This window comes from Punica granatum, chromosome 1 (assembly GCF_007655135.1).
Source record: "Punica granatum isolate Tunisia-2019 chromosome 1, ASM765513v2, whole genome shotgun sequence".
Taxonomy (NCBI): Eukaryota; Viridiplantae; Streptophyta; class Magnoliopsida; order Myrtales; family Lythraceae; genus Punica; species Punica granatum.
This window is the reverse complement of record NC_045127.1, coordinates 49872068-49885342: the sequence shown is the minus strand read 5'-3', so window position 1 is coordinate 49885342 and position 13275 is coordinate 49872068. Positions and strand designations below refer to the sequence as shown.

Below are 13275 nucleotides of genomic sequence, written 5' to 3'. Positions count from 1 at the left end.
TTTATATATATAATTGCATAACTAACATACAAATATATATATACACACACACATACATAACTTATCCAAAGTCCAGCTTAATAAGTTTTTCTACTTTTTATCATAAAAATTCATTAAAAAGCTGAAACCTTAGTATCAGTTTATACATATATAAAGTCTCTTCTGGTATAATATGATGTTTGGCAATTTAAATTGTGTAACCTAGAAATTATTAGTTATCAATAGCGGAAGAACAATAGAAGGTGAATTCTTGATGAGTATCGGATCCATAAATTCTTAGTTCCATATGAGAATCTCACGTCAATAATACTTATATTGTACACACTTTTACTCGGAATTTGTGAAAGATGAGATCTTTTTTTTTTTTGATAAGTAGTGAAAGATGAGATCTCATATTAGAACATTTCATGGTATATTGGAGATTTCAATCGGTCTTATTAAGTGCAACAACAATGCCATGTAACATGTCGATCCTGATTTTCCGTGTCTGCTTAGGCTGCTATTTACCACATCTTTGAGAGATAGAGCACATACGTGTCGTGTCATTGAGGAGAGTGCATATGTGCTGGTGAGTCTAGTAAATGATTCCAATTCTATTTGGTCTTCTGCTTCATATTCGGATGAATTGCCACCAGCTAAATTTTTTTTTTTCCTTGCTGGATAAAAAAAAGGGATTTCAGCTGTTGCAATTCATCGGACTATGAAGCAAAAGAAATAGACTTGGATAGACTCGCAATTGCGACCGCTGAAATCTCTGTGGATATACCAAGTTCAACATGATTCCAAGTCTATTCAGTCGTCTTAATGCCTCATATATCTCAAGTCATTAATAATTTTCCCAGCGTACATATTGTCAGCAGTTAAGGATATATATGTCGGGTAGGATTCCTTAAAACTCCCATCAAACAACACCCTTTTGTGCTTCCTTCCATTTCTAGTCCAAGGCAATAAATTACTTTTTCCCTATATCTGCTTTTGTGATCAAAATCAACGCCTGATCTAATTGATGATATCATACTATCGAAATATTATCTAATTAGTGCTCTATCCCATGCGTGACAACGAGATGATTTTCATATATCAGTTATCATGTTATTTTAATTAATTACTTCTTTAGAATAATTATATTTTTATTATTAAATGCAATTTGAAACAATAAATTCAATAAAGTAGAGTAATTTTGTGTAAATATGAGTGTAATTTTTCAATTACAATTAGAGTAAAATTCAATTATAATTTTCAACTAATTCTCCCTGCATTTCATAAGCTTATTTTAATTATATATATATATATATATATTCCTTATTGTATTTAAGCTTTTATAATGTTAAATATAATAAGTTATATATATTATTGATTTTATTATTCTAACATGATCATCGAAGTTGTATATAAAATGCAAATATTATTCTAATTAAGAGGGCCTGCCATTAGGTTCAAACTGACACCTGAGCTTGAATCAGTGTCACTTACCTAATTTACTTTATCAAGATAAGAAAAACTTTGTACCAAAAGAAGGAGGGCCATGTCCCTCGTTAGCCGATGACTGTAAGAGTTGACTTCTAGTCAACAGAAATATTTCTGACAGAAAAATTAATTATAAATTCGTCCCTGTATTTATGTCTTCCATGCTGACAGACGAAGATGCATGCAAACAAATTATATTATAGGAAGAAGACACACGGACGCAGCTTTCTTCCATGCCTTGCGACTAGTCAATTAATTTATATGTATAATGCTGCTACAAAATAAAAATCAAATGTCCTCGACAAATGTAGCCTGCAGATATTATCCTCATTTTCCGACTTACAATGATTACATTATATATTAAATATACCTATTCGTTTCTTTTTTGCGGTCGAAAGTGCCGCTGCTTTCAGTCCGTCAAATCTGTACCGCGTTGGCACATAGCTAGCCGCTCTTCTTATTTGGTGGAATCTTGTTTGCTGACCATTAGAAGTAGTTTTCTCATCGAGCTAAACGATGAGACTGGGACCCCCCGACAACATACTTCTACGTACACATAGGTCACACTAGACCCCAATCATAGAGTATGCGTGCAACCTTATCCTCCCATCCCGACGACCATACTTCTACATACACATACGTCACACTAGGCCCCAATCATAGAGTATACGTGCAACCTTATCCCCCCATCTTCCTAAAATCTAATCGATGGAAACAGCATGAGTTGTTCAGCAAAAAAAATTATAGCCTCTTCATCCGTGTTTTTGAGATGATTGGTTTGCCCTTTGTTATATTAAAAATATAATTTTGTATGTAACTTTCTTTGGATGAATATTTTGTATGTAACTTTCTTTGGATGAATATTTTGTATGTAATTTATGTTGTTACTGTGGAATTAATCTGCGGAAATTAGAGAGGGAGAATAGTGATGATGGAGGGTATTTTGTCGGATCCGCTACTTCTCATATTCAGCAAAAAAAAAAAAATCAGCAAAGAAGGGTATTTTGTCGGATCCTATTGTGGGTCGCATGCAGGTGATGTATGAGGGCATGAAGGTGAAGATAGAGAATGTGGTTGCGAAAGGGGAAGTCGGCGAGGAATTCATCGCCGGCGACAAAGAACGCCAAGCTCTCAGCCAGTGGACGGACACCTTCACTCGTCAAAGTCACCCACCTGTCATTCAGGTACAAACCCACCACTCCATCATCTTGTTGCTATATGCCTACATACACCAACATAAACTGTTCGGCGTTTATTCTCCTTAATAAATGTCTTAAAGTCAAGTCTTATAAATTCACACTGATAGAGTTTTACCCCTTAATGGGCTGATCGGATTCGATTGAATTAGTTGGAATCCAATTAAACTTCTAGATACTACGGTTTACACCAAAAAAAAACATGCATATACTAGTATGATTACCCGTGCATAGCACGTGCGTGTCCAGCAATGATCGACTTATCAATTGTTCAATATCTTGAGAGTGTGTGTGTATATATATATAATTTGTCAGATTTTTAAAATACTTATGTACGATTAAGTTTGAATATTGGTGAGTAATATTTGAATTCGATTCATTTAATTTTATTATTTGAAATAATTCCAATAATTTTATTACAAATATCACACCTTCACTTTTAATTTGACCATAGTAATAATAATAAGTTTTCTACTATCACGGTCGGGCTAGTCCGTTAATTTGACTAGAAAATCAAGCCATACTTCGATAAGCTATAGGAAAACTTTGATATAATAATTACATAAAAACAAAAGGTAAACACATAATTTAAATAAAAGATAAAATACATACTTTTTTCATAGTATTTATAAAGATATATACGGGTGGTTTTGGGTAGAGATAGCATGTGAATTGATTTTTCTCCCTTCAAATTTTCTTTGCCTTTTCTTTTCTATTTTTAGTACAACTGAATAAAAAACATTAATGCTAATTTACTTAGACAGTTTTATTATGGCAATATCCAAGAATCTTAAAAGATACTTATAATTGCTACTATAAATATATATTTACTCGATGACACCTTCATTTTTAGCTATAGGATATGGTAGAAGGACAACAAAGATTAGCAAAATAAAATACAAAGTCGATTAAAAATGCACTAATCAAATAAAGCTGCAAAACGATATCAGAGGTAGGAAGGTATGAGGATGATCGAGGTTGACAGAGGAAATAACGGATATATATATATAGATATATGTATATATATATATATATATTATATATATATATATATTAAACAATTATATATATCGATGTAGGGCAGAAGTTTATTTCTTTTAAATTTTTTATTCATTAAAAGTCGAGTAAAATATATAAACAAAATCAGATAAATTAATTTAAATAATGTAAAACAAACAACAATCACGAGAATATGCAAATCTTCTCTTACTCTACCCATAATGCCCAAAACTCAAGTTGATAAGTATAAAGTTTGTATAGATAGATATAGATGTATGGATAGACAGATAGATAGATAGATTTCAAGCACAAAAAGATAGATAGATAGATAGATAGATGGATAGATAGATATGTTCTCCTGATAAATAGAATAGCCATGCTGCATAGCAGTTTAGGTTAGATCAGGTAATTTTGATAGCTCTTCTCCTTAAAATCTCAAATTTAAAATTTTTAAATAGAAAAAATTCACAATGTAAAGAGTTTTACACTTTGTAACTAAGCCAACCAAACTCGAATTTGAATTAATTCACCCAAAAAAAATAGAATTTGAATTAATCAAATATTTATTGGACTTTCGAATAATAAGTGAAATAGACCAAAAAACAAAAAGAGTCAATCGGAATTCATCTTGTTATCTTATAACAAATATAAAACTAAGAGGATAGAGAGTATGTTGACGAGTCTACCCATCTACCTGCAAACTATGATTCTAGATTTATTAGGATTACTGAGATATAATATATTATCTGTATTTCGAGTAAATTACTTACAAGCCTGGTAAGTCATTGTAATTTCAAATAAATTTCATGTCAATATATATAAATTACCTAACGTTGAGTAAGTTGCATATATAACTTACCCAGACATTATGTCAATTATTACTTGAATTTATCCCGCATAAATTACCTAGTCTTTATGTAAATAATTAGTAATAGTAATACTTCCGCATAAGTTACTTGGATATAGGTTGTGCTCTAATTTTTTATTGGATATAATTTTTCTTATTTAATCTTAGACAATTTTAAAGTTCTTTTAAGAAACTGTTGTATATATATAAAAAGGAAATTTAAGAAAGCAATGGAAAGATATTTGCGAATGTTTTTAATCCTAGATTTTTTTTTCATAATTTATCTTTAATGTAAGTAATAAAATTGTCGGCATTAGTGGTTGAACCAGTTGAACTAGTTGAAATGCGACCCGGTGAGGAGACCACAATTTCAATCCAAACTGAGGTCGAAAATATTGGATGTGTCATACATATATATACAAATTTCAGCTAAATTACAAATCTGCGGATATATTTTCTCCATAAGAACATTGATAATGGATCACTATTTTTTTCTGATGAGATCGCCATGTATCCTTACCATATATCATTGGATATCGCTGGGTACCGTACATCATTGGATATATCTCTCCATAGGATGGAGATTCAAGAGAGGGATCGACAACGCTTCTCTATGGAAGCATAAAATTTCTCCTTAAATATATATGGATTTAATAATTTTTTTAATAATTAATTATTATTAATCATATCAATAATCTTAATTAATATTGTGGGTTATATTGTTAGGTTCTGGTAGACAACAGCCAAGATAGAGACATCGCGGGAAATTTGATGCCCAACCTCATCTATGTCTCCAGAGGCAAAAGCAGGGCAGTCCACCATCAATTCAAGGCGGGTGCCCTCAATGCCCTGGTAAGCTCTCGTGTAATAGATCTTGAAAATTTTGTTTATCCAATCATCTCTGATCGATCGTAAATAATGTGAATCGAAGGTTCGGGTATCGACCGTCATGACCAATGCACCTATTTTCCTGACTCTTGACTGCGACATGCGGTCCAACGATCCCGGTACACTCCGTCGAGTGCTCTGCTACTTTGCGGATCCCAACATAGACCAGTCCAAGCTGTCGCACATTCAGTTCCCTCAAATTTTCCAGGGGCTCAATAGGGACGACATATATGCTGGTAGCTACAAGAGCCTATTCCATATGAATCCCCCCGGCATGAAGAATGGGCCCAACTACCTCGGGACTGGGTGTTTCTTCCATCGCCGGGCACTGTTCGGTGGTCCAACAGCTTACGTGGCGCCAGAGATTCCCGAATTGAGCATTGATCATGTTGTGGAAAGGCCAATTCAGTCCCAAGAAACCATGGAACTGGTACATCGAGTAGCTGGTTTCGGTTACGAGAACATGACCAACTGGGGATCTAAGGTGGGTTTCCGATACGGATCGGTGGTGGAGGACTACTACACGGGCTACCTGCTGCACTGCGAGGGATGGAAATCAATATTCTGCACCCCAGACCGGCCGGCATTCCTGGGCGATGCACCGACGAGCCTCATCGACATGCTGAATCAGTGCAAGAGGTGGATCGTTGGGCTCCTGGAGGTGGTGTTTTCCCGGTACAGCGTCATGACGTACGGGTTGAGGTCCATGGGCCTCCTCATGAGCTTGTCGTACGCCCAAATTGCCTTCTGGGCCACATGGTCTATCCCCCTTGTCGTCTATTCCTTCGTCCCTCAGCTGGCTCTCATCAATGGCCTCCCCGTCTTCCCAAAGGTATCTTCATTCAACTGATTGCACCGTAAACTTTCTCGCTTATCGTACCTTACAACGGATTGCATCATATGACCATCTCATATACGTCGAATGAAGTTTTTCTGTATATAATTGTCTTGTTTCTAGTTGGTGTCCAAATTTAAATCGTATATATACGAGATATTGTTAAACATTACGGTCGTAGATCTCAAGCTCGATATCATAGCAAATATTATGCAACCGTGCAGATGTTTCCTAACTCCTGTATCGTATACATGTTGCATTTTCAGGTATCAGAGCCGTGGTTCCTCCTGTACACGTTCCTTTTCCTCGGGGCATACTCCCAGGACCTGGTCTACTTCCTCTTGTCTGGTAGCGACGCGACGTTGAGGCGGTGGTGGAACGACCAGAGGATCTGGCTGATCCGTGGCCTCACGTGCTACCTGTTCGGGTCGCTCGAGTTCACCCTCAAGCGTCTCGGCATCTCCACCAGCGGCTTCGAAGTCACTAGCAAGGCAGCCAATGATGAGCAGAGCAAGAAGTACGAGCAAGGTGTGTTTGACTTCGGGGCACCGTCCCCGATGGTCGTCCCCCTCTCTGTGGCAGTGCTTGTCAACTTAGTCGCGCTCGCAAGGGGGCTGGCGCTCGCGCCAGGATTAGCCATTGAAAGCTTCGCATTGCAGGTGCTCCTGTCCGGTTTCGGAGTAGTGAATGGGTGGCCGCTATACGAGGCCATGTTCTTTAGGAGCGATAAGGGGAAGTTGCCTACAAACATCACTTTGGCCTCCACTTTCGTGGCAGCTCTTCTCTACGCTGCAGCCTCCCTTGCTTAGGGGTATTATGTCCATCGGATATCAAGAGGATTAATATCGAGCGAAAAGAGCTTCCGTGCAGTTTAAGTTTCGTGCAGTTGTTGTAATTGAGTCAATCACGTACGATTTTTTACAGATAATATTAGACAAATGGTCTTCCATTTCATATATACTCAAACTACACCAGCAGCAGAGAACTTCAACCATAAAGGAGTAAATCCTGCTGTAATAAGCATTACGCATTTGTAAGCACGGTAGGTCAGCCCTCCTTTTGCGCGGATTGCAGTTGTTCCTTGTATTTAGCATGCGTCTGTCAGATCTTCTTATTATGGACTAATAAAAATTCGAGAAATAGTTTCTCTCCATGGTTTGAATTAATGTATACTCTTTTAGTTGTCGACTAGGAATTTCTTCAATCCAATTTTTCTTGAATTGTTGTATCATATAAGTTGAAAATCAACAATAACTCTAGGTAATTAGATAATTGTTTAGACTACTCTAGTAATTTCACTAAGATAAAAATCTAGATATTTACATGTATAAGTCTAGAAACATAGAAGTAGAATAATCTAGATACAATTAGGAAGAAATATGTAAGAGTGCATGTATAAGATTAAGTGTGTATGAGACAGTGAGGCGTGAGTGTGAGTGTGTAATATTTTCATAATTAATATTAGTTCCTTGTTCGGCCCGCCCTGCCCGAACTATTAGTTGAGTCAGTCAAGAACCAGACTCGAAAGGGGCTCTGTCGACGTCAAGAAATCATTCAGGGATCGAGGGGAGGTGCTGTGAGCGAGCACAGTCAGGGATTGTGAGTTATAGGTCTGGGACCATCGAAAGCACGTGAGAAGGCTAGGTGACAGACATGGCGGAGTTCAATACGATCGATAGCGTAAAGAAATTAAACAATCAGAATTATAACACGTGGAAAACGTGCATGGAGTCATATTTATTGGGTCAAGATCTGTGGGAGATCATTGGCGGCAGTGAGACAACACCACCCACTGAAGACATCACCGCATTCAGGAAGTGGAAGATCAAGGCCGGGAAGGCCATGTTTGCAATTAAGGTGTTGGCCGAGGAAGATATGCTAGAGCATGTCAGGTACGCCACTAGTCCTAAAGAGGCTTGGGATATTTTAGCCGCGAGGTTTGCAAAGAAGAATGATATAACATTACAATTATTAGAGAATGAATTAGTCGGCCTCAAACAAGGAGAGATGACTATTAATTAATATTTCACCGAGATTAAGTCAATTTGTCACGAGATATCGGAACTGGATTCCGAGCCAAAAATTAATGAAGTAAGAATGCGAAAGATAATTATCCATGGATTAAGGCTCAAGTATAGGAGTTTTATTGCCGCAGTCCAGGGGTGGCCAGTCCAGTCGTCCGTGGAGGACCTCGAGAATCTTCTCGCTAAGCAGGAGACTCTAAGCACAACAAATGGCTGGAGTTTCTTTGAAAAGCGAAGAGGAAGCTTTATATAGCAGTGAGAAGAGAAGCAACAGACAGAAACGCAAGGAGAAAAGCTTCCGAGCAGAGGGAGCTCATGGAGGCCGAGACTATGAAGGCCGAGAGTACGAGCATAGGAGGCGCAATCTTGTCTGTTATAAATACGGCAAGAAAGGACATTTTGCGCGGGATTGTAAATCGAAGAAGAAAATTGTTGAAAGTAACACGGCAACGAAAGCCCATGAAGGGAATGAATATTGGGATGAGGATGAGATTGAGTCATCCCGGAGGAAGGACATAATTGGCGACAAGTATAGTGGCGGAACCAGAGGAGGAGGCTATCTCAGAAGGTAATGACATAGCGACGGTGAGTATGATTGAAGAAGAAGAAGAAGAAGAAGAAGAAGAAGAAGAAGAAGAAGAAGAAGAAGAAGAAAGTTTTGAAGAACCAGAAGAAATAATGGAGCATTTGAAGCCTCCAAGCATCACCCAGAAGGGACAAGAAAATTTTGAGGGTGGCATTGCTGCTGTGGCAGAAGAAATGCAGCAGGAGGAGCTGTTAAGCTATGAAGAGGCAAAAGAATACCCGGCAGAAGTGAAAATGGGGGAGCAATCGGAAAACAAAGAAGCTGATGATGTTGAAGCACCAATCTAGTCGCTCAAGAAGAAGGGAAGTCCATGGAAGATTGGTCTGTATCAGAGATCAACAGAACAAGAAGAGATAATACAAGAGAAGGAACCAGAGGAAAAATCTCAACCAGAATTGAGAAGATCAAAGCGATTAAGAAAGCCAAATCGCAAGTACATTAATGCCGCTTGGGTGCAAGGGAGCAATTATGATCCCGGATGAATTGGCGTGAGGAGGTGAGTTAGTGTTGAGGGGGAGTGTTGAGAATCAACACTAACTCTTAGGTAATTTAGATAATTGTCTAGATTGCTCTAGTAATTTCACTAAGATAAAAATCTAGATACTTACATGTATAAGTCTAGAACAAACTAGAAAAATCAAGAAAGGAAAATCTAGAAGAATGTAGAAGAATAGGGAGAGGAAGGGACAAAGGCGGTGGAATATGGCGGTGAAACTTCACCACACATACACTTATATATATTTATACTAGTTGAAATGCACGTGCATTGCAACGTGAACACTGTTTTTTAATGCTTTCAAATAAATTTTATTGATATAATTAAGATTATAAGCATGTACCCTTACCTACTATATGCATTAAAAAATGTATGATAAAGTAACTATTGAGCAATATAAAAGTTGTTCATGTACTGTGAAAAAACACATATATTTGTCACTTGTTAGGAAATATGCACAGAGATACATATATCATTTATTTGTACTTAATTGTAAGCTCAATGAAATAAGTTTTAATCAGTAAAGAAATTACGTATTGAAATGATATAAAAGACTATATAATAATTTATATAGCTTAAGAACTATGTACCGTGATCAAACCACCCTAAATAACTCCACATAATTTAGCATCATAGATCTATTACATTAAATAACTTTATTATCTAAAGAAATTGAAAAATAAGCTTCTTTGACAGTAAATGAGTTTTCTTCACAATAAACTAATACGTAATAAGGGGGAAGGCTTCACCAAATACATCACACTCATTAGTTTATTTATGAATGAATATATTATTATTATTATTATTATTATTATTATTATTATTCTAAAGCTGCCCATGACATAAAAGATATGAGTAATAAAAACCTTTTTTTTTCAGTGCTAATATTTGGAAGTTTATTGGATTTCGACTAATCACGTTCGAGTCAAGTTGATTTCATATCAACACCTATATTTTCTTAATAGCGCCTAAGACGGGTGAAAACTCTAGAAAAATGAACTTGAAAATACTTTTAAGAAGCAAAGAAAATCAAAGAGTAAAAGTACCAAATTTCAAAAAAGCAAACAAATTAAATAGGTTTGAGACTCTATATAACCGATAAAAATATCCTCACTATTTCAAGCCTTTCCCATCTTCGTCATCCTCCCTCGCGAAACATTTCAAGACAAGCGGATGTTTCAGTGATGTTGTATTACGTACGTGATGCATATATTGTCACCAATCAATAATCATATGCTAGCTAGCGATGTTGATGTACGGAATGCGTATTCTCTCTAAATATGAAAATACAACAAAAAGCACATGAAAATAAAAGGCACACTAAACATACCTATAAACAAAATCAAAATGAATTTTCAAAGTGAACCGGTTAGAGATACGTTGTGGAAGGCATTCATTTCGAAATAGATTTCTCACACCAACCTCAGCGCAAATAGCTCGAGGATATGCTACTCCCAAGATTTCACAAACTACTTGGGGATCTTCTAATATGCACTCAAATGAAAATTTGATGAATTTATAAATCTTTGGATGCTATTCAGAAGTTAGAAGCGGAAATAGAGTTTTTGAATCTCATAATAAATACTTGAACAAAAATATTCGAAAGGAGGAAGACGTAGAACTTATAATATTAGAGGATACCAAAAAATGTAAAGAAAAGTTTTCTAAAAAATAGAGAGAGACATTTATAGTTTGTAAAATTTCATGTCTCTTCAATGGATGCCTATAACTCTTCAATATACAGACACATATTCATGATTTGAAAATTTGCTTTCACCAAACTCTCAGAGAAATATGATATAGACCATCAAGGGGCATGACAAACATTTTTCACGAAAAGCATTAAATTTTCAATAATCAAAATGAAAAGTTTTAAATATAGAAATATATGTATCTTATGAATAAATCGTTTATATCATATTATTGGAGGAGGATCACAAAGAAACAAAGATATATACAGTCTATTGAGAGTTACGATTTCAACCATAGGATTACATGTGTAAATATGTTGGGATAATGAACGTTAAAAACGAACATAAGATGAGTGAAATTTTGAAATGAAATGAAAATGAATGTTAACTTAGAATTATGAAAATGAATGAAAATTTTGAAATGAAATGAAAGTCGGTGTGAAAAATTAGAGTAAACGTACCTGTGATGAAGGGTTAACTTAGTTGAAACAGATGAGAGGTAATGAAATGAAATGAACATGAATGTTAAATAGAAAAACCAACATATAAGTGTATGATCAAAAGTTACAAGTCGAAAAGGTGCGAGAAAAAGTCACGAGTTCAATCTTGACCATGATTGAGTTTCAGCTTAAGTTCCATTAACCACCTTGCATTTTCCTTTTCCATGCTCCACGATGCAAAATGAGTCCTGAAGACCCGTTTGGTCATGACCGCTGCGGACCCTGCCTCTAGTCAAGTTGAACTTCGGGAATTTACTCCCGTCGAAAAATGGGTTAGAGCCATCAAAGATCCTGTATGGTTCGCTCTAAGTGATCACAGTTATATTCATGTACTCTATTTCTGCAAAGTCCTTCTCAATCTTCTCATTCCACATCATTAAGGGTCTATTTGGCAACAAAGAAATTTTCAACTTAACTCCCAAAACGACAAAATATGAGGTCGAACGGTAAAATCCTGGGACCCACCAACGGGAAAGCTAAGAACTTGACTTGTCTTGCTCTAATTTCTGCAAAGGGAAAACTGTCGGCAAGAACAATGGTAGGGGTCCTCATCCATGTGTGTCGGAGAGAAGAGTAGCGGCAACGACGAAGAAGCTCCTTTGCTACTGCGCAATTGTGAGCCCATTGTCCTTCGTGCGAGGCCTAGAAGACAGCGACATCAGCAACTTCAATAGTCCTTTGACGTCTGCAATTTGCAATTAGATAAACTCTCTGTTAGCTGAAGCTGCAACTATTGGTTTCGCTGAAGCTGCCGAAATTGGTTTGAAATTCCATGTAATCGGCTCACCTGGAATGATAGCGAACGCATGTTGAAGGAAATCATTGTCAGAATAGTGCAATTTTGCTTGCAATTTCACGGATATGTAGTCCTTATTTGCTTACAATTTCACCTTGCTTATTAGGCAGAAGAACCGGGAGATAGGACCTGTAATAATAGGGCAAAGGCCCCCCTTTTGTCAGTAGAGATTCCCCGAAATTGCGACTTTCGCAACTTGCCCTTCAGAGATTCCCTCCTTTGAAATATTTCGCGGGTCCTTCCCCTACCCTATTCACCTGCACGGGAGGCTTTAAGAACCCCACCGGCACAGCTCAGGAACGCCATCTGCATTTCAGGTAATTTCTTCTTTCCTTTCGACAACAATTTTATGTCTGTTGCATAATTTTCCGAATTGTTTTCACTGGTTGGTCACTGAGAGTATATGTTCTGTTCTTGTTTCGGTGAATGTCAGTGTGATGCTGGTTTGGTTGTTCCATGAAATGCGAATTTGAAAGGGATTGTGCTATTTCTGTGGTGTAAGCTGTTGTTCTGCTTTCAATTTTGTTGAGTAATATGCTTATGTCCTGGTGTTGGTTATTGCTAGTGTGCAACTGTGTGGTCGATAAATGAGCTTTCCTTAATATTTCGCACATGTTAGAGTATTTTGCTGCTCTATTTCGATATCTTTTCCCATGCTGTCATTCTCTCAATATGCGTTCTGTTGCATTGTCTGGGTGAATCTAAGCAGCCAAGGGGGAACCTAAGCACGAATTACCCTGTTTTATGAGTAATTGAATTAAGATGTACTGCAAATTGTTTTTGCTGAGGTAATATGTCTGGCTATTCCGTGTGGAAGTTGTGGTCCAAAAAAGTGCATAGACCATGGCTTCAAAGGGTGAGCATGTACTGGAATGGAGTGATGAGATGGAGCTAGCCTTCATTAATATAATGCTTGAGAAGTTCAAAGTGACCAAGACGACTTCCTGGAA

The 13275-nt window shown here is 36.8% G+C and overlaps 1 protein-coding gene across 3 annotated transcripts in view; it reads left to right on the top strand.

Moving 5' to 3' along the window:
* Nucleotides 1-7385, top strand: part of LOC116210764 (cellulose synthase-like protein G3) — a 37444-nt gene extending 30059 nt beyond the window's left edge. The window contains exons 2-5 of one of the 3 annotated variants that reach the window (XM_031544826.1): nucleotides 2466-2651; nucleotides 5236-5361; nucleotides 5441-6229; nucleotides 6499-7385. In XM_031544826.1, the coding sequence (XP_031400686.1) occupies nucleotides 2466-2651; nucleotides 5236-5361; nucleotides 5441-6229; nucleotides 6499-7041 (1644 nt within the window). In that variant the 3' untranslated portion in view covers nucleotides 7042-7385. The remainder of the gene's footprint in view (nucleotides 1-2465; nucleotides 2652-5235; nucleotides 5362-5440; nucleotides 6230-6498) is intronic. The other 2 variants (XM_031544842.1, XM_031544818.1) reach the window with 2 other exon arrangements.
* The last annotated feature ends 5890 nt before the right edge of the window (nucleotides 7386-13275 follow it).